The sequence below is a fragment of the Carlito syrichta genome, unplaced genomic scaffold (genome assembly GCF_000164805.1).
Source record: "Carlito syrichta isolate Samal-C Ts95f unplaced genomic scaffold, Tarsius_syrichta-2.0.1 Scaffold309689, whole genome shotgun sequence".
Classification (NCBI taxonomy): Eukaryota; Metazoa; Chordata; class Mammalia; order Primates; family Tarsiidae; genus Carlito; species Carlito syrichta.
In genome coordinates this window covers 213,103-240,221 of record NW_007253785.1, presented here as the reverse complement: position 1 = coordinate 240,221, position 27,119 = coordinate 213,103, and the positions used below count along the sequence as shown (strand labels likewise).

General features: G+C 37.0%; 1 protein-coding gene and 1 long non-coding RNA gene across 3 annotated transcripts; one reads left to right on the top strand and one right to left on the bottom strand.

Annotated features, from left to right (window-relative positions):
- Window positions 1-2,788: 2,788 nt before the first annotated feature.
- Window positions 2,789-5,557, bottom strand: LOC110596499. Its single transcript, XR_002482507.1, has 3 exons — window positions 5,200-5,557; window positions 3,589-3,711; window positions 2,789-2,929 (listed from the first exon to the last, which is right to left on the bottom strand). It is a non-coding gene; the product is annotated as an uncharacterized LOC110596499 (long non-coding RNA).
- A 268-nt stretch (window positions 5,558-5,825) lies between these two features.
- Window positions 5,826-25,126, top strand: STRAP (serine/threonine kinase receptor associated protein). Of its 2 annotated transcripts, XM_021717327.1 has the most exons (11): window positions 5,869-6,076; window positions 6,122-6,296; window positions 6,970-7,105; window positions 13,006-13,087; window positions 13,985-14,057; window positions 17,056-17,152; window positions 17,967-18,104; window positions 19,978-20,114; window positions 22,487-22,636; window positions 23,204-23,269; window positions 24,547-25,126. In XM_021717327.1, the coding sequence occupies exons 2-11, from the start codon at window positions 6,185-6,187 to the stop codon at window positions 24,606-24,608; spliced, it is 1,053 nt and encodes a 350-aa protein (XP_021573002.1). In that variant the 5' UTR covers window positions 5,869-6,076; window positions 6,122-6,184; the 3' UTR covers window positions 24,609-25,126. The 2 variants fall into 2 exon arrangements, with proteins under 2 accessions (XP_008065722.1, XP_021573002.1); XM_008067531.1 differs by having other exon boundaries at window positions 5,826-6,296.
- The last annotated feature ends 1,993 nt before the right edge of the window (window positions 25,127-27,119 follow it).

The window sequence follows — 27,119 nt, the reverse complement described above, 5'->3', positions numbered from 1 at the left end:
AATCAAATATTGGCCTGCTGTGTCCTCATCTTGAGGATCAACTAGGAAAATATACAACTCCAGCTTCCTTGGATTTTTGGCAGAATTCATTTCCTTAAGATTTTATAGTGAGGTCCTCTTAGATTCTAGCAGCTGCTCTCAGGTCCTCGGCATGTGGCCTGTTTCTACAACATGGCAGTTTTCTTCTTCATGCCCAGCAGAAAAATCTCTCTTTTTGGTCTGCTAAAATGAAGCCTTCGATAAGGAGTGACTTTCCCATTACCTTTTTCATGTGATGTAACCTAATCAAAGTAGACACTTACCATCCTACTCTGACAATTTCTGCCCTCAGAGGGAATTTGTACAGGGTAGGTATACCAAGGGGCTGAAATATTGAGGGCTGTCTCAGAATTCTGTCTACAGCAAATATTGAGTAAATATTATAGGATATTTATAAAAATATACAACTAATATAATAAAAACATTGTAACAAACATCTGAGTACTCACTATCCATTTTGAGGGGAAAAAAATGAAATTTGAAGTTCCAGCTGGGCTTGGTGGCTCAGCCTGTAATCCCAGCACTTCGGGAAGCCGAGGCAAATTAATTGCCTGAGCCCGCAGGTTTGAGAACCACCCAGGCAATTTGGCAAGACCTTGTCTCTACAATAAATAAAAAATTAGCAGGGTGTGGGTAGCGCACACCTGTAGTTCTGGCTACTTGGAAGGCTGAGGCGGAAAGATCTCTGGAGCCCAGCAGGTCGAGGCTGCGGTGACCAGGAGTGTGCCACTGCACTTCAGTATCGGTGACAGAGTGAAACTCCAACTCAAAAAATAAAAAAGAAAAAGAAAAGAAATTTGAAGTTCCGTATGCCTGTCTCATTCCCTGCTTCTCAATCTTCAATCCTATTCGAGTCCTTGCTTTTCTTTATAATTTTGCTACATGTTTGGATCCCTCAATGTTTGGTTTATTTTGCACAGTTTTTAAAGCTTATAGGCATGAAAATATCTGTAGGTGTTGTCAAATCATGGTTTTGGGATTAAAAAACATATTGTTGAATACTCAACATATTGTTACATATTCACTTCTGTATAGTATTCCTTTGTATGAGTATACCAGAGTTTATATTCTATTCTACTGTGGATGGATATTTCTGTTCTTCTAAATGTTGGTTTTTCCAAACAGTCCTGCCATGAACATTCTTTTACATGTCTCCTTATATTATGTGAAGAGGTTTCTGTAGGTTATGTATAGAGAAGTGAAAGTGATGTATCATGGGATATGCTTCAGCATTACTGTTATTGGCCAACTATTTTCTAAAATAGTCGCTATAATTGACAATCTTATCCATACCCTTCCTTCACATTCTTGCCAGTACTAAAGAATGGTGTGACTTTTAACTTTCTTCTGATGGTAAATGTAAAATATTTCACAGGGTGGGCTTAATTTACACTGTTCTGATTACTGCTGGGTTTGAGCACTGTTTACTATGTGTCTATTGAATTGTCTGTCTCCTTAATGATTATGAGGCGTTCTTTATATATTCTTGTACTATCATGGTGTCAATTATACGCAGGAGAATCCAACAAAACCAGTATTTATTAAAAAATTGCGTATCTATTCTTACATGTTTAAACTTCAGTCACCTTCAAAGTACTCTCGGTTTGATGCAATACACCTATTGAGATACTTTTTCCACTGCTCAAAACAGTTTTTCAACTAACTCATCAATTTTGATGCAGTTTAGTGCTTATGCCTTTTTTTGTTTTACCTCTTCCACAACAGCAAAACATTTCCCTTTGAGGACTTTATCCTGAGAAACAAAAAAAGTCACTCAAGGTGAGAGGTGAATAGGGAGGGTAGTACTCGGGCCATGTCATTTTTTGGTCAAAACTGCTGAACAATCACCACAGTGTGGGCAGGTACTCTTGTCAATTGCCCATCAAGAAATGGGCAAACCCACTGAAAGAATCTGAAAAAAAAAGAATTCAGTGATGCCAAACACAGCCTCTCATAACAACACTAGCTGGGTACAATGATGTTGATGGGTTCCTAGAAGACTTATCTAGCAGGGAAAGCCTGTACTACAAGGGGCTCTCACCCTCCAAAAAATAATTCTAGGGTTTTTTTTATCCCTCCTAGTATGTGTTGCATATATTTTTTACTGCTTTGGCCTGCCATTTCAACTCTGCGCTATTTTGCAATAGAATTTTTTATCTTGACTATAGTAAACATCAATTTTTATGGTTTGCATATTTGATCTTTATTTTATGAAATATTTCTTTACTGAAAAATCATAGACACTCCTTTTCTTTTACATATTTTATACTTTTCTATTTCATCTGGTATGTATGACTTTTGGTGGGCATCCACTCATTTTCAAATGGATAACATGTTTGCCTAGCAAATGATATATTTTTTAATATTATTTCCCCACTGATCCACAGTGCAGCTTTGTCATTAATTAGATTCCTATATATATGAACTATTTATTCTGTACCTTTTTTTCTCTGTTTATTCCAGTGCCATTGTCAAAATTTCTATGACAACTCCGGGTTGCTTAGTATCTAGTTAGCGAAGTCCTCTCTTCTTGTTTTTCTTCTTCTAGAGTGCCTTAGCTATTCTTGCACTTTTTATTTTCTATATAACTATTAACATCAGTATGAAAAGCTTTATTTAAGGACAATTGGGGCCTTTGTTTGAATTGTATTGAATCTGTAAATCAATTTATGATGTATGAATTTTCTGGGTCTGCTATAACAGAATGTCACAAACTTTATGGCTTCAACAACAGAAATTTATTTTTTCACAGTTCTAGAGGCTTAGAGGTCCAAGATCAACATGTTAGCAGATCTGGTTTCTTCTGAGGGCTCTCTCCTTGGCAGATGGCCTCCTTCTCATGTCCTCAACTGGTCATTCCTTGGTTTCTGTTGCTATGTCCTAATTTCCTCTTAAGGACAACAGTGACAGTGAATTAGGGCCCATCCATATAACCTCATTTTACCTTACTTATCTCATCACAAGCTCTATCTCCAAAGACAGTCACATTATGAGAGTAGTGAGGACTGGGATTTGGACATATGAATTTGGGGCAGAGGGGCCACAATTCAGCATATAACAAGGGAGCACTGACATTTTCCAATACTGAATCTTCCAACTCTTGAAACCAATGTATCCACTTCTCATTTATTTTTATATTATTTAACGCCTTTCAACAAAATATATCAATCTCCATAGAGGTCTTTAACATTGTGTTGAATATTTCTCTATTTACTCAACCAGTTTTTCTTTCCTCCCCTCTGCACTATGGTTCCTGTCATAATGGTCTCCTTCAAAGGGCTCCCTTGCCTTCCGGTCTCTGGCTGTTTGACCAGTGGGGTGGATAGAAGATCTAGGTAGACAGTCATTTCTCCACTACTTTCCCACTCCCAGGTTGATGATAGTTGGTAGCAGTTGTGTTCCTCTACTGATTATTTCAGCTCTTGCCCTGTAGCATTCTGCTGCAAGCAAAATGAGCGCAAGCGCGCTCTCTCTCTCTCTTTCTGCAAATTCAGGTTCAGATAAGGGTCCCTTTCTGCGGCTCTTTCAGATCTGTGCTTAGTATCTCACCTTCTCCTTGGGATTCTTCACCATTTCTTGTTGACAACTCTTGATCCTGACCACACTTTAGCAAATGATCCCTTCATTAAACTGTGCTGAGCTTCTGTATTTTAATGTGCCAGTTTTTTCCTGCTGGGAAACATACTTTGTTAGATTTGTTCTATACATTTTATAACTTTTGGTGCTATTTAATATGGCATATTTTAAAATTACATTTTCTTTCATTGCTAATGTAAGTACATAATGTGATCACTTTCTTCACACTTTAAAAAAAAAATCCAGTAACCTTACTAAACTCTCAATTCCAATAATTTGTATTAGATTCTTTTTTATATATAATCTCTTTAAAAATCTTTAAATAATCACCTATGTATAACTTTCTTTCCAACATTTATGCCTTTTTGGGATATCTGAACATCTAATGCAATGTTGTATTAAAGTGGTAGTAGCAATCATCTCTGTCATATACCCAACCTAATAAGGAATGCTTTCAGTGTTTCATCATTAGGTGTGATATTTCTTTCAGATATTCTATTGGGTAAAAAAACAAAACAAAACAATAAAACAACAAAAAAAAACCTCTCTTCTAGTTGTGGTGTCTAAGAGTTCCTTTAAATGAATGAAGGCTGAATTCTATCAAAATATTTTACACATCTTTTGATACTTCCCTCCTTTATTCCTTTAATATTGATTAACTGCATTAAACTGTCTCCTAATATTAAGCTGATCTTGAGGTCCACACATTTGGACACGAGACACAATACTCTTACAACTCAGATTCCAAATGAGCAGTAAGTAATATACTCTTTAGCATAAAAGTAGGAACCATAGTTATCAGTTATATTCTTATTAACACACAATGAGCAATAAATGAATATATATCAATATTTAACTGACCGGTTGTGTTGTTTTAGCTTGAATGTGTCTTGAGTTTGTCTTTTATTTATTTACCTCCATCAGTAAAGTAACAATCTATTTAATCAGTAAATAGTCTTTTGCTGTGTATTCACTAAATGCCATTCGCTTTTCTGGCTCTATAATACAAATGACAAAACCATAACCATCGCCATTAAGGAACTCATAACAAGTGTGTGAGAGAGATGATAGGGTGAGGTTAGCACAAAAGAGGAGTAGAAAATAATGAAAAATATATAGAGTAAGTGCTCTATTATAAGTGAACGAACAAGTGCTAAGGAAAAATGATGGAGACCCATTTTCAAGTTCCCATTAAGGTAATTTAACTTGAATCTTGAAGGATTGTCAATGTTTACTACAAAAAGATGAAGAAAACATTCACAGACATTTGTGTTTACCAAGTATTTATTGGCATGTGCCAGGCAGTTTTGCCCTTCGGGATAATGAAATAGTGAATAAAACACAAAAATTTCTGCTGTTTTGGGCTTACATTCTAATAGTAAAGGAAAGAAAGAACTTGCCCAGAGAAAAAGCCTTTCCTGCTTAGGAAAACCTATGAGCAATTAAAGAACAGTTCTGATGCTTCATAAAGCAGCAGTGGGCTGCCTGCGATAACACTCAAGTTTCTGTTTATATTTCGTTTTTAGATTCTTTCAATATTACTATGTATTACAATGCACAGATAAGTGATTTGCAAACTCTTACCCATCTTAGGAATGCGATTCAAACTTTATTGATGCATTTCATCCAAAAGCATCTGCACCTCCAAGGAAGGTCTACTCTAGGCCTCTAAGGAAAAAGTAACCTGAACTTAACTGCATTTATAGCCCACAGTGCTCGTGCCTAAAACCCCAGCAACACAGGAAAGTGACACAGCAGACGGGGTGGCTGGAGAAATTACTTTCCCTAGGGTCTTACTTGTAGACAACCTCAGAAGAGCTGTCTAAGAAAAACTGCAAAAAAGTTGTTAGACAAAGTTCGCCGGTTCGGGCCGCTACCGGGAATGGCTCCGGCGTCTGTTTAGATAGATACTCGGATGCCGAACACCAAACCACCAGCTGGACTGCGCGGCACACAATGCACAGTGGTCGCGAGGTCCAGAGGCTCACGGGAGTGGGTCCAGCCTTCGTTCGCGGCGCACTCCGCTCAGGCACAAAGATTTCCCGAGCGGTTGGAACTCAACACGAAGGATACGCGCTCCACTCCCTTGAAACGCAGCCGGCGCGTGCGAGCATCACGTGCCCAACGAGCGCGGAACTCGCGCCTGCGCGCTCGCGTCCTCGCCCCATCATTAAAGCCTCTTCTTACGGGCGAACCCGCCCCTCCGCCAGTCGTCACTTCCGGCGGACGCTCTGCGTCTCTTGCCTCCGTCACTTCCTGCCGATACCGGTGTGGACGGTGCGAATCGTGGCTGGGCCGGTTCTCCGGTTCTCCCCCTCCCCTACTTTCCTCCCTCCCTCCCTTTCCCTCCCTCGGCGACTTGTCGCTCGCCCGTCGCAGACTCCCTGACCCCTCCCTAACCCCCTTCTGACCTCGGTGCCACCGGATTGGCCTTCTTTTCCTGTTTCCCGGCCCAGCCCCAGTATCAGGGCGGGGGCCTTGTGGAGCCTGAGGCGCCGCAGCTGAGGAAAGAACAGACGACGACGACGACCCTCCGCTCACCAGCCGGATCTCTGGGTTCACCGCCACCATGGCAATGAGGCAGACGCCGCTCACCTGCTCTGGCCACACGCGGCCCGTGGTTGACTTGGCCTTCAGCGGCATCACGCCTTATGGGTATTTCTTAATCAGCGCTTGCAAAGGTGAGCAAGGCCTCTGATCCGGGCCCCCCACGGCTAAGACTGGGCCGAGAGGGACCGGGGCCCGCACTCCCCGGGGCCGAAGGGTTGGCGGGGATCTTAACCTTGGCGGTGAGGGCCAACGCTGCTCTGGCGGGGAAAGGAGTAGCGTTCGGGTATCCGCAGCTGGAGCGGAGAGGCCTCTTGACGCCTCTGGACCCTCAAGTGAGCCCTCTCCTCGTTTTATTTTTATTGCTGTTCCTGGAGAAGCTGCGCGGCACTTGACTCGACGCTCCGCACAGCAAACACCAAATGCCTTTCAAGGATTTGGGGAAAAGAGCAATTAGGCTAGGGCGAGCTAAGACGTTCGCTCTTAGCTCACGGGATATTCCTTTCTGGTATTAGTCCCATTTTTCAAACGAGAAGCTGAAATTTAAGTTAGGAATTTTGTCCAAAATAAGACTCAAATGTAGATTGTTTGACGCAGATCAGTATTCCTCCACAATCCCAAATGCTTTTCAGAGAGAATGACCGGTTCAGCTCTCCCAGTTAATTTATTTTTGAACATTCCTTAATGCCCTAGTGAATTGTAGTATTTAGACAACTAGAAAAATTTTCCAGTTGAACTTTATATTTGAATCTTAAATTTTAAGTAATCTGAACTTCTAAATCACATGTTTTTAAAAATGTTTTCTAGATGGTAAACCTATGCTACGCCAGGGAGATACAGGAGACTGGATTGGAACATTTTTGGGTCATAAAGGTGCTGTTTGGGGTGCCACATTGAATAACGATGCCACCAAAGCAGCTACAGCAGCTGCAGATTTCACAGCGTAAGTGTAATCAATATGGCAAACTTTGGTATTCTCTGTGGATTGTGTCCTGAAGTAACAAAATCATCCATCTCAGATATTCGTAAAATTCTGATTCAGTGGCTGCCATATAGAACACATGATATTTGATCTCACCAAGATTCCATCCTGGTTCTTTGTTATTCTTCGTCTTCAAAATTTTCAGATGCTTGAAATACTTACTCTTTATGTCTTGATTGCAACCCAGGAATCTGCTTTATTAACAAGCAACTACAGATAACGAATACTAGTAATCTCCTTTATAAATACTGCTCTGTAAGTACTCCTTAGTGATATCATATCTTGATGGCCCCAGGTTCTTATTTCAATCTCGGCTGTTAACTGCTTTAGGCGTAATTAAATCTCATTGTGTCCCAAACTTAGCTATTCTTTACTTTCTAAGTTTTTAAAGGTTGAAATCTGAATAATTCTTTATTTTTCCCTTACGTCTAGATTATCACCATCCTGATTCTGCCAGCGGAATGTCTTCTGACTAGTGTTTCTCCTTGTATCTGCCACTGCCTTAGTTTGGGGTCTTTTTAAAAAAACTCTCTACCACTAGTTTCTTGTCCTATTCATATTCCATATTGCTGCCAGTGTCTTCCTAGAAAACATGTTTCATCATGTCACTTTTCTACCTAATGATCTTCCTATCTTCCCTTTGCTATTTTAGTGGTTCATGACCTTTAGTGTACGTTAGAATAACCTGGAGAAATTTTAAAATGTTTACATGTTTGTGTCCTAGAAATTCTGATTTAATTGGTTTGGGGTTGAGGTACCCGTCATCAGTATTTTTCTTTCCTGATGTTCATCTAGGTGATTCTGTTGTTCAGCCTTAGAATCACTAACCTAAAGGATACATTTCAGTTGTTTGGCTTCATCCTAAGTGCATCAGCATCTGGCACTGCATGGCATAAACCCTGTACTAGTTATACTAAACTTATTGTAGCCAGAATTACCTGTTCTGACTTTTGCATGTTAGTATTTAATTAGTTGTTAAACTCTCTTGCAGTTATCCTCTTTTTCTCCTTTTGGTCATGTATCCTATTTTCTGAATGTTGTCATCTCCAGTTCCTCCCTGGTATCTGTGACTAGCAGATAGAAGTTTGGTATTTAAAGTAATGAAGGTAATGTCCAGAGCTATTGTACATACATAGACTTTTTTTAAAACTTAAGCAGCTGTAGAGCAAAAGTGGTCTTGTTGATTTTTTTTTTTAAAGTAGAATTTCACACTAAGGAGCAATTGTAAATGTGTTTGTCTCCATCATTTTAAGCAAGTTAGACATACTAAGTTTAATATGAAAAAATGAAAATGAATTGATTGTATTGGTGGATACATGAATGTATGCTCTTGTTTCTTGGGGAGACACCTGTTATATCACAGAGTGAATTTTTCTGTTTGTAAATTTTAAAATTAATTTAAAAGTTCAAAATACAGACAGATGTGTTAATGCTTACATGGGATTAAATTTGAGATGATGAGAGAGCAGTAAGAAACTTCTAAATGGCGGTGTGAACTTTTTTTCTGTGTCTCCCCTGAGTAGATTGCTATTATATTATTATGCATAACCATTGAAAAGCTTGGTGCTCTGCACTATTGGTATGGTATGTAATACTGATAATAATAAATTACTTGGTTTCAAGTTTTTAGGTTAAGGGTTACATTTGATGTCAGTATGGAACTAACTTAAATGTGACAAAGCACTTCTTGAATTGTTAATTATGGAAGATGAAAATGGGAAGGAAAAGTGATTCTCAGACATGGAAGACTTTATTGTGGAATGTTAGAAGATTAAAATGAAGGTCCCCGTTTCCTTTTTTGTGATCATACCATACTCTGTATTAAAACTTTTAACACTTTCATATATTTGATTTTTTTTTTTTTTGAGTTGGAGTCTCACTCTGTCGCCCAGACTGGAGTGCAGTGACCGCTCCCAGCCACCGCAGCCTCGACCTGCTGGGCTCTGGCGATCCTTCCGCCTCAGCCTTCCAAGTAGCTGGAACTACAGATATGTGCTACCACGCCCGGCTAATTTTTTTGATTTATTGTAGAGATGAGGTCTCGCCAAGTTGCCCAATTTTTAATACTTCTTAAAGTCAGGGGCCATGTCTTATTTTTGGGACGTCTCTGGTTTATTCAATACCTTACATCTGTCAAATCAATAACTTGAAATTTTCTGAAGTAGAAGGATAATCCTCATTTCCTCTGTGTTTTTGTCTGTGGGATATGGGAGCGCATATGTTTTATGTGTGTATTCTCCTCTTTTAATGGGACTTGCTGTGTTGGAACTTGATTCAGTTAAAAAATAGCTCTCCCTTCTTACCTGATTAGTCAGAGTGGGTGTAAATCTTTTTTAGGAACATTCTTTTCCCTTCGTTATTACGTTTCTTGGAAAACTCATTTATGGCATGGTCATCTAGAGGAGGATTTTGTTCCTGTTTCTTGTGGAGAAATTATATTTAGCAGAATAGGTCTGTGAACCAGTTAAGAATGTTATCCCCTAAAAGTAATTCGGGCAGTTGAGTCTAGTGATAGATTAAAGCTAATGTAGCATTACTTCACACCATCCTCTTTTCTGCCCTTCCACTTTCTTCCCATCAAAATCATTTGGGAAGAGTGCCAAAGTAGAGAAAATTCCTGTTCTCTGCTCCAGAGAGTGCTTAAGTACACTCTCTTGACTTTGGGAGTTTATAGGTAATCCAAGTGCATGAGTGGTTTTTCTTTCTTGTAAAAGCCTTTAGAGATGTGTAACTTTTCTCTGAATTAGGATCTTCATAAATCAAAGATGGTATTATCTCCTCCTTCTAGATGAGGTGGTCAACATGTTAAGGTAGTTAAGCAATTTTTCTTTTTTAATCCTGAAATTGCTTAATTGTTTTGCAAGCTCTGAATAAGTTTAGCTGCTCCTCTTTTGAGACTTATTGTACGTCCATCCTCAGGATATGAAAAGCATCAGGTGGCATTGATTATTATATGCGAGAAAGCTGGAGATATTAGAGGTATTAGTAGTTTAGGGAGAAGGCAAGTGCTTCATGAGTTGTACAGAAAATAAATGTTGCAGAGTTAGCTGCTGAAAAGATATTGTTCATGGTGCTTCACTGTCTTGATTTGAGCCCAGCAGCCAGGTGATTTATGTCAGTTCTTGCCTGGAGATTGAATAATACATTAGAAAACATTTAGATTATTTTAGATTATTAAGGATTCTAAATCCTTTTTAGGACTCTTAATATGAATAACAGAAATATGCCAGAGGTTAGTACGAGCTCTGTCAGAAAATGTCATGCCTCTATTTTAGTAGTGTTTCTAAATAGGAGGCAAACGATTACAGATACATTAGCTCTCTAGTTACTATTACTACTTTGGTCACTTAATTTCTCTCTCCTCACTAGTGAATTGACACTGTCTAAAAAGAATCTTAAGGTTTTAGAGAAGTGTATGTTTTAAAGCTACTTGGAAGACTGAGGTGGAGGGGGGTCAGTTGAACCTAGGAGTTCACATTCAAACTGACCAATATCACAAGATACTGCCTCTCTATCTCTCAAAAAGAAAAAAGATTTTAATGAGTTTTTTTAAGATTATTTACGATACTTAAAACTAGCATTTCAAAGGACATTGCCCAGGGTTCTCTTGAAGGTTATTAATAACTAGGATAGTAATTTTAGGTACATTTGGCATTTTCATTTTTGTTGCCCTCTGTCATTCTAATCTTTATTAACTCTTATCACAGCCATTGTAAGAATTTCTCTGTGATTAAAAATATATGTAGACAAATAAAAAACAAATGAGAATTAAGCACAGCAATCACTATAAGCTGAGTTTGTGAAAGAACAGAGAGAAATGGTTAATTATTGGAGGTGAGGATCAATAGACGTCTTAATGAAAAGATAGCATTTCAAATGAGCCCTGAGGATGAGTAGAACTTTAATAGCTGAGAATGTGAAATATAGACCTAAGAGAACAATGTGAACAAGAGGAATCTGGAAGAAAATACGTGGATTATTTGAGGAATGGTTTATAGTCTGGTGTGGCTAGTTTCAGAGAAATACAAAATGAGGTTTGGAAAGTAGGTTTGGGGCAGAGATTGAACTGGAATGGAGAGCCTGGAGCAGATTTCCTGTGCAAAGAAAAATGAATACTTGGGAGTTTAGTAGTAGTAATCATAGTTCACACTGTTTCTCAGAACATATTTGTTCAGCTGCTTGTATGGGCCACATATATAAATGTAAGGTTTGATATTGCATCATCAGTATTCCTGTTAGTCTTTCATATTTATTAACCAGTATACATGCTATTAATGCTTGTCTAGAATAACCTTCCCTTCTTTTCCCTGTTGTAGTTCTACTTGATCTTTAAGACCACTCGTTACACTGCCCTAGGTTTTCTAGACTTTACTGGCTTAATTAGTAGTGGGCTTTTTCTGAGTATTTATAGTTTGTCTTTTAAGTATATTTCTTAAATTTATTTTATATGTTTTTCTTCTCAGCTAAAGGTAAAACTTTACTAAGGCAGGAACCTCCTGTGGGATGTTTTTTCTCCCATTTGTGCCCTAGCACTAAGTCTAGAATAATGTGTCTTGATTATTTATTATGTATCTACTGAGTAAGCAGAAGAAAAGATACCCCTTGCTTTTCTCTGCTTTTTTTTTCTCTACCATTTTATTGGCCGTTGTGTTCCTAAAAATAAATGTCAGTAACATTAAAATGGGAAACTATGTAGAGCATAGCTACTTCACCGTTAGCAGTTCTTTTCCCTTTATGTGAAGTTTTCTTGTTTATTTTCACTGACCTTTTCTGACTATAGTCAGGTTTTTTCTTTCTTTAAGATTTTTTTATTTGGGGGCCCGTTCCTGAGTACTTTTGTATAGTACTGTTCAACCGTTACCTCCCTTAAATATACACATACACATACATACAACCACTGACATATTTTGGCATGGGGTGGGTTAGGGCAAGCAAATGCAATTTAGAGATTTAAATCCTCGATGTTAGCATTATATAATCAAAGGCTACAACTTTGGGAAAAGTTAATTGGACTGGGATTTGAAAATCTGAGTCAACTTTGAGGAAAAGATGGGGAGAAAATTTTCTCTTCACTATTTAAAATATTATATACTGTAATCCCGCGCCTTGGGAGACTGAGGTGAGTAGATTGCCTGAGCGCGCGGGTTCGAGACCTGCATGGGCAACTTGGCAAGACCTCATCTCTACAATAAATCAAAAAATTAGCCGGATGTGGTAGTGCACGCCTGTACTTCCAGCAACTTGGAAGGCTGAGGCAGAAGGATTGCCGGAGCCTAGCAGGTCGAGGCTGCGGTGGTCGGGAGCAGCCACTGCACTACAGTCTGGGCTGCAAAGTGTGAGACTACAACTCAAAAATAAAAATAAAATAAAATAAAATGTTACATAACCAATATTTAGATTTTTTATTCGTCTGTAAAATTTTAAGGGTTTCTTGGTTTTCATTTTTTCGCATGTGCATGTGAGTAGAGAATAGAGAAGAAATTGACATGATGAAACTAAAAATTGGTTAAAGTGTATAATAGGCTTTCTGAAAGGATATTATGGCTATAGGTTAAAGTAAAAGTAGGATGGGCTGGTTTACAAATCTTATTAAATTGTTCAGATCTTTTCTAGTGCCGAAGATATTTAGACTGGTTATAAAGTTTTTACAGAGAAATTTATTTTCCCTTAGATTTATTTAAATATTTTATTAAATGAGGGCTATGAGGGGGGTATTAGGGATAAAGGAGATTTATAATACATTTATGTGACATTTTACATATCTAATTTGTTTGGTAATCATCAAAATTATCATCATTATTCTTTTAAGATATTGTTATTGAGTAATATTTATCCTTTTAATTTTATTGTTTTACTTTTAGCAAAGTGTGGGATGCTGTCTCAGGAGATGAATTGATGACCCTGGCTCATAAACACATCGTCAAGACTGTGGATTTCACACAGGTATAAGAAAATGGAATTTATTTTAGGGAGTTAAGTTGCTGTTATACGGTATGATAACTTTTTAAGTTTAATTGGTTTATGTATTTGGTTTATACCTTTTTTTGTGAAATATTTGATGTTTCTTGGCTCGTATTTGATTTGATTGTACATTAAACTATACAAATTTGGGTTTTTGTGGTTAATCGTTTGAAACTTTTGAGATGGCCTGGAACTCTTAAATCAGTCCTCCAACAATAGCAACATCTATAAAGTTCTAATAAGTTTCCCAGCTAGTTTCGGGAAAAGATAAATTTTGGATAACCAGAAAAGAGCTTTTCAAGAGAGAGAAAGGGGATCATAATAGAAGGTTGAGAATTCATGTTTAGATAGTGTAGTATAGTGCTTTTGAACTGGCAAGCTTAAAGGACTTGGCAGTTATGAGAAAGGCAAATGTTCCACAGTATTGTCTCAAAAGTAATTGGTTATGTATTGCATTTCTTTGTGCTATCTGTGAGAGTTATATTTGGATTTTATTTGATGTTGAGAAAGTTTCAAAGAGAAATAACTATTAAAATGGTGAATCTCAGGCGGACTCAGTGGCTCAGCCTGTAATCCCGCACTTTGGGAGGCTGAGGTGAGTGGATTGCCTGAGCCCGCGAGTTCGAGACCCGCCTGGGCAACGATGAGACCTCATCTCTACAATAAATAAAGAAATTAGCCGGGCGTGGTAGCGTGCGCCTGTAGTTCCAGCTACTTGGAAGGCTGAGGCGGAAGGATTGCCGGAGCCCAGCAGCTTGAGGCTGCAGTGGCCAGGAGCGGCCACTGCACTCCAGTCTGGGCGACAGAGTGAGACTCCAACTCAAAAAAAAAAAAAAAAAATGGTGAATCTATTAACATTTTATTTGTTTATGTTTTCAGGATAGTAATTATTTGTTAACCGGGGGACAGGATAAACTGTTACGCATATATGACTTGAACAAACCTGAAGCTGGTGAGTATAATTTATGTATCAGTTTGTGATTTTATTTTTTTTTAATTTTTTAAGTGGCTTTAACTGATTAAAGGATTTCATGTTCAATATGCAAATTTGGAAAGTAAAGATAGTCACAAAGAAGAAAATTAAAACATTATCCATTTGGTTTGGATTCATATCTTTCCAGCCCTCTTTTATTCTACACAAATATTCTTTTGAACATCAGTTTATTTACTACATTGCCCTTGTATAGCCTTCTTACAAATTATGGTACGTTTTTATCATGATGCTGAAAAGATGCAGAACAGTGTTTCTACCTTTTGTTATGAAAGAGTAATTTTTTATTTATTTTTTGTTTTTTGAGTTAGAGTCTCACTCTGTCACCCAGGCTGGAGTACAGTGGCACAGCCACGGCCACCGCAGCCTCCACCTGCTGGACTTAGGCAATCCTCCTGCCTCAGCCTTCCAAGTAGCTGGAACCATAGGCATGTGCCACCATGCCCAGCTAATTTTTTTGATGTGTTGTAGAGATGAGGTCTCACCAAGTTGCCCAGGCCAGTCTCGAACCCCTGGGCTCAGGCAGTCCTCTCGCCTCTGCCTCCCAAAGTGCTGGGATTCAAAGCGTGAGCCACTGAGCCCAGCCCAAAGAGTGGTTATCAGTGGAAGGTGATGATGGTGAGAATTGTCAGTTAAATGCATACATTGTTTAGTTTTTTGAGCCTTGTGAATGTATTAACTATGCAAAATAATTTTTAAAATCAGCAATGACAGTATTTTCATGTCACTAAGTATTCTATGAACTGTTTGTAATTACTTAATGGTTCTCCATCCTGTGGATATATCTTAAGTGAATTAACCAGTTTCCCATTATGACCCAACTTGGCTATTTACAAATTTGAAATATTAAATGCAGTATTATGCTGAACATTGTTAATAGTTGCAAATATTTTCACAGTGGTTTCTTTTGTAGTACAGTACTATATGACTGATTGTGTTAATTGGGTATCTAGTCTAACTTTGGACTTATGAATGAAAGTTGGACTTACAAACACTCTCTTGGAATGGAACTTGTTTATATGTTGGGGGATTTGTTGTGCATACATTTTAAAAATTTTGGTAGTAAAATTTTTTTGTGAATTTTCTTATTGTGCAGAAAGTGTAGGCATCTTCTTTCCCCGAGTCCATATACTCACCTTTATTTTATGATATTCTTTTTTTTGAGTTGGATTCTCACTGTCACCCAGACTGGAGTGCAGTGGCTGCTCCTGGCCACTGCAGCCTTGACCTGCTGGGCTCCGGCAATCCTTCCGCCTCAGCCTTCCAAGTAGCTGGAACTACAAGTGCGTGCTACCACACCCGGCTAATTTTTCTGATTTATTGTAGAGATGAGGTCTCGCCAAGTTGCCCAGGCGGGTCTCGAACCCGCGGGCTCAGGCAATCCACTCACCTCAGCCTCCCAAAGCACGGGATTACAGGCTGAGCCTCTGAGCCCGGCTTATTTTATAATATTCTAATGATTCTCCTATCCATAGATTATATAACTTAAAAGCTACCAAGATATGAGAAACAGAATTTTGTTTTATTTTTATTTTTTATTTTTTTTTGAGTTGGAGTTTCACTCCGTCACCCATACTGGAGTGCAGTGGCCGCTCCCGGCCACCGCAGCCTCGACCCACTGGGCTCCGGCAATCCTTCCGCCTCAGCTTTCCGAGTAGCTGGAACTACAGGCGTGCGCTACCACACCCAGCTGATTTCTGATTTATTGTAGAGATGAGGTCTCGCTGCCCAGGCGGGTCTCGAACCCGCGGGCTCAGGCAATCCACTCACCTCAGCCTCCCAAAGGCGCGGGATTACAGGCTGAGCCACCGAGCCCGGCTCTTGTTTTATTTTTTATATATTTAGTTGGTATCTTTTAAGTTTTGTGTTGTGAATATTTATTATCTGTTTATAAATCGATAAAGTTTAAAAGATTTGTAAGAGAACTAGAACTACATCAGAAAGTAAGCAGTTATTCTCGAGATAACCTTCTGTTTCTGAAAGTGTTTCTAAGGTTAGAAAACAAACTGCATTAACTGACTTTTAATTTTACATTAAGTTTAGGCTAAAATATAGAAAGTACTCTGACCTCATTTCCTCAGTGAACCCATTTAACAAAGCAGGGTAGTTCATGACTTGGGTTGGTTTTTACCTTTAACTTTTCCCAAAGCTGTTTTTTAAAAATTGCTCTATAGTCCAGTATAGTGGACTATACTGGTAGCAGAAATGATAGCAGTTTATTGAGGTTTTACTGTATGTCAGATGCCATGTTTAAGCACTGTAGATGTATGTATATTCTCATTTGTAATTGTTATTATCCCATTTCACAGATGAGGAAGTGTAGTTTTAAAGGCCGTTTTCAAAAAGTAACATGCCCAAAGGTCAAACTAATGTTGAATGGCATTTCCTCCGTCCCAGAGATAGCAATTAGGATTTTTTGAAATCCTTTGAAAGGATAATCTCCTATAGAAATAGGTTTTTCTTAAGTGTTTTGTTTCTCTTTTTTCCTTCTAGCTTTATTTCCTTCTTTTTTTTACATTAGTTACCATCAGTGGCTTAGATGAAGGTCCCAGAGTTGGCGACATTACTAGATTTAGTTCAGGTTGACTTATTCTTGGGTTCATGTTCTTATTATTAATCAAGTATGCCACATTAGTTATTCTTTTATTTCATTGCGGTACGATAATGTTTTTGAATAGTATTAGTAGGGCAGAAAATTAGCTTGGAGGGAATGAGTGATGCATTCACTGAGTTACCTATAGCAAGTATCATGATTCTTGGATCCTTGACATGCAGGTGCATTTTTGTTCCAATGGAAAAACTATGCTATATAAATGTCATGGTTGAATTGTGCTGGGCTTTGAAAAGTTGTGGTCTAATTTAAGATTTTTTTTTTCTTTTACATATTTAAATTATTCTAATATTGCTCAGTTTAAAAAAATCAAATATTAACATTTATTTAAAATTGTTTCAACTTAAGAACCTAAAGAAATTAGTGGTCATACCTCTGGTATTAAAAAGGCTCTATGGTGCAGTGAGGATAAACAGATTCTTTCTGCTGATGATAAAACTGTTCGGTAAGTAATTTTTCTTTAATTTAAAGTTTGGAAAAAATGGTTTTTTATCTTAGTGCTTACATTAAATATTTTTAATAACTATTATGTGGGAAAAGTTGTCTGAACATTGAAATTGAAGTTGCATACAAGTCACATTTATCTGAAGCTACCTTATTTACTTTTCTAGGTTGAGCATCCCTAATCTAAAAATCCAAAATTTGAAGTAACTCCAAAATCTAAAACTTTTTGAGTGATGACATAATGGTCAAAACTTTTGTTCCCAAGTATTTTGGATATGGGGTACTCAACCTGTGTATACTGACAGCAGAATTCAGAAATAAATTAAAACTACTGATACCTATAAAGCAGGTATTCTTAATCTAGGTCTTTGGGCAGGTTTACTAAAGGGGTATCCGTGAAGCCCCTCAAATTGTGTGCAAAACTTTACGTGCTAACTAACACCTGATGTATTTTTCTGTGGAAAGTTAAATCACTATCATCAGATTCATAAAAACAGAGCATAAGACCACTATTTAAAGCAACGAAAGTGACTAGATTAGAACTTACATGTCTTAATAACATAGTTTTAGCCAAGTTGTTTGGAAAGTGTGTATGTATATTAAAGTTGATTTTGCCTGAAAGCTATTCCATATAATTTGATATTGTGCATAGAAACCCAGATTCTCTGTCATCTGTAATTTGTGGCTTGGAATGATTGTTGTTTTTCTACAATTGTGATTATTCTTTCATTGGTTAATGTATAGATGTAATTATAATTTAAGCTTTTTTTTTTAACTGAGTATATATCACCTTATTTTCCTCTTTGTTTTTGCAGTCTTTGGGATCATGCTACTATGACAGAAGTGAAATCCCTAAATTTTAATATGTCTGTTAGTAGTATGGAATATATTCCTGAGGGAGAGATTTTGGTTATAACTTATGGACGATCTATCGCTTTTCATAGTGCAGTAAGGTATGTCTAAGACCATCATTTTCTTTTGGGTAACATAAGACAATTAGGGTACTTAAACATTGGAAGGCATATGAAAAGTTCTTCTTACTCTTTTAAAGATAAAAACCACAGCAGGATTGGATGTTGTTCTTTGCTATATAAAATCACTGTGATCTTGATTCTTCTATTAATCTTCACTTTAAAATTTTAGAGAAATCAGATTTTACTTCTGTTCTCAAGTTTTATAACCTAATGATTTTTTTTTTTTTTTGAGTTGGATGCTTACTCTGTTGCCCAGGCTGGAGTGCAGTGGCACACTCACAGCCACCCAGCGTCCACCTGCTGGGCTCCAGCGATCCTTCTACCTCAACCTTCCAAGTAGCCAGAACTATAGGTGTGCGCTACCATGCCTGGATAATTTTTTATTTTTATTGTAGAGATGAGGTCTTGCCCAGTTGGTCGGGCTGGGGCTGGTCTCGAACCTGTGGGCTCAGGCAGTCCACTCACCTCGGCCTCCCAAAGTGCTGGGATTACAGGCTGAGCCAACAAGCCCAGCCAGCCAACGTAATGATTATTTTAGACAGACTTAGGTTTTGTGACTGTAAATATAGTAAATGCTCTCGTAGAAAATTGAAAAATGTAACATAATTGAAAAAAGTGCTCACAGTATTATAACAATAGATAACAGAATATTAATGGTAGTTGTATTTTCTGCTAGACTTTTTTTCTATGTCATATATGTGCTTATATGGTATTGATGTTTTTTCTTTAATTGCTAAAACCATAACAAATACAATTTTTATTTATTTATTTTGACTGGATGTGGTGGTGTGTGCCTGTAGTCCCAGGTACTCAGGGACTGAGGTAGGAGAATCAGTCGAGCGAAGGAGTTCAAGTCTGTGGTGAACTGTGATCATGCCACTGTACTCCAGCCTGGTGGACAGAGAGACCCTGTCTCAAAAAAAAACAACACCTACATTTATGTTAATGCTCACTCCTGGATTAGGCAACATGTAGCCTTACTATAGGCTGTTGCTTCAAATACCATTTTGGTGGTAGAGGTTTACTGACCTGTTGAATATTCTGACGTTTGAGCCAGCAAATTGCTATGCAGTGATTCTACATAGGTTATGACTAACTTTGACTACATGCTTTATAGTATATGATGACAGGGAGAGGACAAGTAGCAGCATTTAAGAGCTAGAGTACTATAATGTTTTGTATTGGAGGCCTTTCATGATTTTTAGAGTTAAACTGAAAAAGCTGGTATCTCAACTAACTGATTTTCAGATGAAGCTTTATTGTTAGGTATTGATTTTAATTATAGAATTACAACCTCAAATTTAGTTATTATTTTACTGCCTGAGAGTAAAAACTGGGCTGTTTTTTTTAGCAGTTTCCTATTGTGTGACATTCCACATTTATCTTGAGCTTGAACCCTCAGTAGTGGAGAATAACATGCAAGTAATCCTTTATATTAAAGTAATTAATTACCTACTGTAAAAACTTTCTGTTTACAAAGATATTGTTTGCTTTTAGAAAAATCAAAGAATACAGATGAAATTTATTGAAAACAAAAAGTCCAATATTATCCATACTGTTTTAATTAGTCAGCACTCTCATTTCTAGAAAAGCTCCACTGTATAAAATGTGGATATTTCTCTATCAAAATGTCTTGGTATGCCTGAGATAAGCACCACATGAGCATAGTATCCATTTGAACTTTTTTTTGCTAACATTATAGTGTTTGTTTTCTACATCACTATTTATGTCTGACTAAATGGATATTTAGTTGTTCCTGGGTTTCAGAATTTAGAAACAGTTTAAATGTAACTTATTTCCTTATATTTGTACAACATTCAAAATGTGTAAGTATTACTTAATTTTTTTTCAGTTTGGATCCAATTAAATCCTTTGAAGCTCCTGCAACCATAAATTCTGCATCTCTTCATCCTGAGAAAGAATTTCTTGTTGCAGGTGGTGAAGATTTTAAACTTTATAAGTATGATTATAATAGTGGAGAAGAATTAGGTGAGTTGTTTTCTTTTTCCTCTTGCTCAATGATGTAGTTACCTTTATCAAATGTTAACTAACACCTCATTTACATATATAACATGTTGAAAACAAATTTTTTAGCTAATGAAAGCTTAGTGCTTAAAATGAAAAAGTAAAGGATGATTTTATCCTTTTTGGTTAGGCATTTTTTATAAACCTATAAACAAAATGTGCTCAACTCCGTTTACCTTTTCCTTTTAACTGGAGCTCATCATTATGCTGATGTTCTGTACTATGGATGCAGTTATTTTTAGGTTTATTGACGGTGAGGGGTGGCAATCTTATGTCAAAGTCATATATAAAACAGATGCAAGGAGATTTGTTCTTTCTAAACTATGGTTCCCCATCTACCTAGCCCTCTTTCTTTTTGCCAACTTTGCTAACCCTGGAAACTCTAGAGACTAGTGTGTGTGGGAAGAACCATTATAGCATATTATAAGGATATCTTTAGAAATCTGAATTGGAGAATTATTTTTGTCTGATTTTATTTATTTATTTAGTGTTAGAATTTTGCTTTCATTTTATGATAATAGCCCTTAGTATGGAAAAGGCATGTAGGATTAATTTGAAGTTAATGTACATCCTAACTTTATATTTAGCTGGTGTGCCAGTTATTTCACATGGTTACATGTAGTCTTCCCAAATAATTTTTGCTTTAGTTCAAAAGTATACTTAGTTTTTTATTTGTTTGAAGTTTTCAAGCAAAGTTTATTTAGAAAGAAATTAGAGAGAGATTTACTTCCCCAAGGTAGGAAGCGGGGGGCAAAACTCAAAGAACCACCTGGAAACACCAGAGTTTAATAAAGCAATGGCCTATTTATTTTATGTGTGTGTGTGTGTGTGTATGTGTGTGTGTATATATATATATATATATATTTTTTTTTTTTTTTTGCCTATAAACTGCCACTTCTTGTTGTTGTCTGTTTCTAGCTATCCCACTTTTCTACCCAAAGAAATGAGTTTGCTAGAATTAGGCTCAATGAATAAAAAACAATTTTAATGTTTTATTTCTTGGGAAAAATTGATGGGTTTGGGTCACACAAATGGAACCTTGGTGAATGGACTACATTGAATCTATTTTAATCACTTATAGTTAGCCGGGCTCGGTGGCTTAGCCTGTAATCCTGTGCCTTTGGGAGGCTGAGGTGAGTAGATTGCCTGAGCCCGCGGGTTCGAGACCCGCCTGGGCAGGTGAGACTTCATCTCTATAATAAATCAAAAAATCAGCCGGGCGTGGTAGCGCATGCCTGTAACTCCGGCTACTCGGAAGGCTGAGGCGGAAGGATTGCCGGAGCCCAGCAGGTCAAGGCTGCGGTGACCGGGAGCGGCCACTGCACTCCAGTGTGGGCGACAGAGTGGGACTCCAACTCAAAAAAAAAAAAAAAAAAGACTTATAGTTCACCCTTTATTGCTTGAATATAAGTGACCTTTGAATAAGATTATTTTTCATTGTTTTTATTTTCCATCTGTCTAAAACTTCTCAAAGCTTTAGAATGTTTTGGTAACATGTTTTATTCTTTTTCAAGATGAGAGAACTGAATTATTTGCCTGAGATCTGATGTCACAGTTAGTGAATACCAGACCAGCCCAGGCATTCGCATTCTAAAAACTCATGTTTTTTCTACTCCTACAGCTTTTTTGTTCTCTGGTTGGGCAGAGATGGGGGAACAGAACAGAAACATTGCTTTAGTAAAGATCTTTGAGCACTAAGAAGGTTATGAGGCATTGAAAAGTAAACGAGAAAGGTTCATAACTAAGGGTACTACTTGAACAAAATAACATTCATAATCTGTACGTTTTCTCATTGGGTTCCATAGATTAAAATCCTTAGGGGTCAGTATTGATCCTTTATCTCATCTTTCTTTGTGACAGAATAGTGAGTGGACTCTAGATAGCCTGGTAGGAAATTAAGAGGCAAAATGTGTAAAAGAGCTCCATCTGGTGGCTCTCTGTAGTCATAATAAGAATTGGTTCCTTGGTAAGTGAGTTTAGGATATGGAAATTGAGATTGAACTGATAGACTTTAGGTTTACCTTCTGTAGAATTTATGGATTTTCACTTACCCCTCTTTCTCCATCTTTAATGGGACACGAAGCCTCATTCTCTTTATTAGACAATCTGATACTATAATGTGTGCTAGATTTGGAAAGAAGTAATCTTACAAAGAAATGGTAGGCATGATGTAACACTTTGTGATGAGAATTTATTTTTAATTAGGTATAGTGTTTTGTATTTACCTTTATGAATTTTTCATCTCCCCAATAATATTGGCAGTATTTGCTTTAGTATAGCAATACTTAGCTTAATAGATAAGTATTAAAATAGCTAATAGCCCTCCTCTTTTTCAGAATCCTACAAAGGACACTTTGGTCCTATTCACTGTGTGAGATTTAGTCCTGATGGAGAACTCTATGCCAGTGGTTCTGAAGATGGAACATTGAGACTATGGCAGACTGTGGTAGGAAAAACATATGGCCTTTGGAAATGTGTGCTTCCGGGTAAGAATTTTTATTCAGAGTTATCAAATTTTAAGGCATGATTTTGTGTCATTTTTCGTCATTTTATTTCAAGGTTTCTGACTTCTACAGAATATAAAATATATTATGGCTTAAGCAAAGAGAAGCCCATGGTTACAAATGCTCCACTGTGTTCTTTTAAGTTTTTTTGTTGTACAATCTATAATGTTCCTAAATTTTTTGTGCTAGCATATTTTGTGAATAGAATGGACCTAATTCAAAATTCACTAGAGGGCACTATAAAGAATTTACAAGTAAATGTACTTAATCTCTGAATAGTGTTTCCTTACAATTAAGGTAGGTAGGTTTTTAATAAATACCTAGTTACTGATCCGAAAGTAGTTGTAGTCTGAACCTAAAAGTAATTTTGAGCAAAGACGTATAATTTTAGAATCAAAATTATTGTAAAAGGAGTTTGTTGTTCCTATTATGTTTTGTAGCTCATTGATGGGAATAGTCTTATCTTAATCTTCTTGCTTATTGAATACTAGAAATTACTTGTGATAGTGAAATTCACATAATCAATCATCATCGCTTTTCTTTTTGTAGAAGAAGATAGTGGTGAACTGGCAAAACCAAAGATTGGCTTCCCAGAGACAACAGAAGAAGAGCTAGGTAAATACTGATGAATTGACTTTTGTAAAGTATATATGCATATATATTTTGCCTATAAATATATATATATTTTTAGGCTAAATATTTAAATACCCTTCTGCATAGTAATAGGCACTGAGATATAGTATGGACATAACTGACATGGTTACTCTTCCTGAGCTTAGAGTCTAACTTAGGAGACATGCTAAAACAAATCATTGCAATTTTAAGAGGAATTTGGGGAAAGCTTTCTGGAGAAGTGGGTCCTAAGGATGAGCAAGAGTGAGTTAGGTGAGATTATAAGGAAGCGGGGGAGGGGGGCGGCTATTGGTAGGGCAAGATGGAAGAGTTCACAGCAGGGAAAAAAAAACATATTAACTAAGACTCAGAAGCAAAAAGAAATGCAGCATATAAGGGACTAAAAGAACTTCACTATGCCTTTGGGTTAAAGAGCCAAGGACAGAGGGAAAATAGAGATGCTTGATAATTTGAGGGCCTCATTTGCTGTATTAGGACTTGGAAAGTTTTATACTAAAAGCCGTCAGAAATGTTTGATTTTTAAACAGAGTAATAATAATACATTTGATTTAAGTTTTTAAAGATTGCCTTGGCTGTGTGGTATGCACAAAGAATAGGACTAGGAAGAGTGAACATAGACCAAATTGGGGGAATGGTAGTCTGGATGAGTGATCATGTGATTTTGAATAAGGGATGGTAATGAGAACAGAAAAAGGTAGAGTTGAGAGTCGTTAGTGGTGGAATTGTTAAGGTTGCTGAAGGGGGTGTAATAAGGAAATTTCACATTGCTGGTATAAGAAGCTGGATATGATGCTTTTTTGGGAGATTGGGAAAGGGTTTACCACTTATCCAATTAGAGTTTTCCTTAAATGTTTAATTGTTAGCCACCTCCTTGCTAAAACTTAATGTTTTTATTTGAATAGCATTAAATCGTAGGATTTGAATCTCCTAAAGCAGAGGGCCAGATCTTTGAAAGACATGACTTTAATTCAAGGTTTATTGACTAGATGGAGTCACTGACAATTTAACCCAGAAAGGGGACTCTTGGAAGTTATTATGTTGTAAAAGAGTTTCGTGGATAAAGTACATGAACCTTTTCTTCATTGCTTTTACAGTGGCATGAGTCTAGTCATTAGTGGCGTGTGCAGCATTGCCCTTTTCTTTCCCTCACCATAATATGCTTTAAAAAGAATTGTATTCCTTAATTATACAGAAATGTGGGTTTGCTTTTTTCCTTTATTAAAATGACTACTGTGATGACTTTGTTTTATTACTTGTAGAAGAAATTGCTTCAGAGAATTCAGATTCCATCTATTCTTCAACTCCTGAAGTTAAAGCCTGAGCATCAAGTATGTGCCACAGATAGTAATACAACTTATGGACTAAAACAAGCAAGCAGAGAAAAGCCTTCCAGAGTTACTCCAGAGTTACTCTCTGCTTAAGGCAAACACGGCAGTAAATAATGGGGAATATGACTTAGCTCCAGTGCTGGAACAACTAACTTGGTGTTACTGTTACCTGTAAGTGAAAATGCAAGAGCATCAGATGTAAGCAGGTGGAGTTATGTTCTTGTAGTACGATGGCCTGTTGTCTTTTTAATGAATACGTACAAGCCAACATCCAATTTCTCTTATTACAGTTAGATTTCTTGTAGCTGTTTATGTTATTATGGAGAAGAAAAATATATTGACTTATTTTTCTGACTTTTCCCTTAAAGCAAAATGCCTTCTCTTTTTTGCTTTAGCTGTAAAAAAGAGAGAATACATGATAAAGTAACAGGTTGATTTCTCTTTCATTGTATACTGCTTCTGAACATCTAATTGTTTTTAGTTGTCTAAATAAAATGCCTCTAAAACAAAACAATGTTTGTTTTTTGGTGGGAGGTGGGCGGGGGGCAAAAACTGATGGATTTGGGTTTTATAAATGGAAATAGCCAGAAAGTTTTTCTATATCATAACCATAACAAAAGACAACTTGATTAAATAATCCATGGTATACATTCTTCTTTAATTTTGAAATTTAGTTACTTGTACTGAATTTTTTAACTTTTCTTGTTTTTTACTAGAGTTGCATTTACTTCCCCTTCTCCCAAATTGGGTAGAAATGCTTGATTTGCCTTTTTAAATGACTTATTTAAGTGATGCATGCTAATTATAAGAAAAAAAGCAATTAGCATTTTCAGTAAGATAGCAGAAAAATCACCTAACTTCCTACCATCCCCCAAAGATCTATTAAAATACAGATATGTAGAAATGCTTTTATAAAAATGGGATAATAGACCTGTAATGTTTTAAAAGGTATGGAATTTTATTTTCCCCTATCCTTTACTTGTAGGTGGCATTCAAAAAGTCCTTTTACCAAATTTCTAAAAAATTGGATCAGCTGAGTGTTGAGACTTGTAACCTGTTTATTTTTTTAAACTTGTAATTTGGAAGTACTTCAGACCAATGAGTAACATCTCTACCAACTTGCTTTTTCTCTCTCATTTGATCCTGGGAATGATCCTTAATAACTTTATTTAAAAGAGATAAGAACCAATCAAAAGATAAGGTTAATTTTGGGGGGTTTGTGATAACCAAAAGAAAGCACTATAGGCTGTGACAGCCTTTGTGGGTCAAGAGAAGTATGTTACAGGGGAGCCAGCTGATGGCACACAGGCTCTCATAGGGTGGTAGTATTTTTTTTTTTTGAGTTGGAGCCTCACTCCTGCCTGATCCTCCGTAGCGGTGTTGTCAAGGTACCAAATGTTGCTCACCCTCTAGTCAAGCATCTGACTTACCCTAAATTAAGTTGAGTTTTATATACACTGGATTGGGATCATGAAGTTGCTTTGTATTTATGAACTAAGGAAATTTCTTCACCTACATTTCATGAAAGTTTAAAGACCCTGTATGCATACAATCCTTTGTTTATTAGTTTTCTGTTGCTGCTATAACAAATTACCATACATTTGTGATTCAACACAAATTTATTATCTTACAACTCAGAAAGTCCAAAATAAGTCTTGCTGGGCTAAAATCAAGGTGTCAGCAGCTGTATTTCTTCTGGAGGCTTGAGAGAACAATTTGTTTCCTTCCTTTTTCTAGCCAGCTGCATTTCCTGGCTCATGGTTCCTTCCTTTGTCTTTAAATCCAGCAGTGTCCATCTTCCAGTCTCTGATGTTGACTCTTACTTTCCTGCTACCCTCTTTCATTTATAAGGAGGTTTGTGATTTCCATTGGATTCACCTGGATAATCCAGGCTAATCCAGTTCAAGATCCTCAATTTAATCACATCTGCAAAGTTTTGTTTACCATACAGGGTATGATATTCACAGGTTCTCTGAGGTTTGGGATGTGGACATCTTTGCGAGGGCAGTAGTCTGCTTACCACACTTTGTAATGGTAGAATCCTATAATAGAATTTAAAAAAACGTTTAAGTATCTACTGACCAGTACTTCCTAGTCCCCAGTGTCCTGCATGTTTCTAATCCAGTTATCACTTTTCTATCTACTTCTTACTAAACCTTCAGCAGCATTCAATAATTGCCTGGTTCCTTATTTTTTTATGTTTTAATTTTTTAGCTTATATGAAACTACGTTTCTGGTTTTCTTTCTACCTTACTGCCTGTTCCTGTATTTGCCATTTCCTCTGTTATTCTTTTTTACCTCAAATCTGGGCTATCCTTTTTAGCTCTACTGTCTCCAAAGAAAGAAATCATCCAGTATCTTCTGATACCTCCTAAATTGTCTATCCAGCCTGCCATCATATGATGGCATAGTTGAGTGTTCTACCTTAACCTTTAATAAGTCTCTCCACATAATCTAATCTTGATTTCTGTTTTTTCCCTCAACTTGTTCCCCATTCCAGTAAC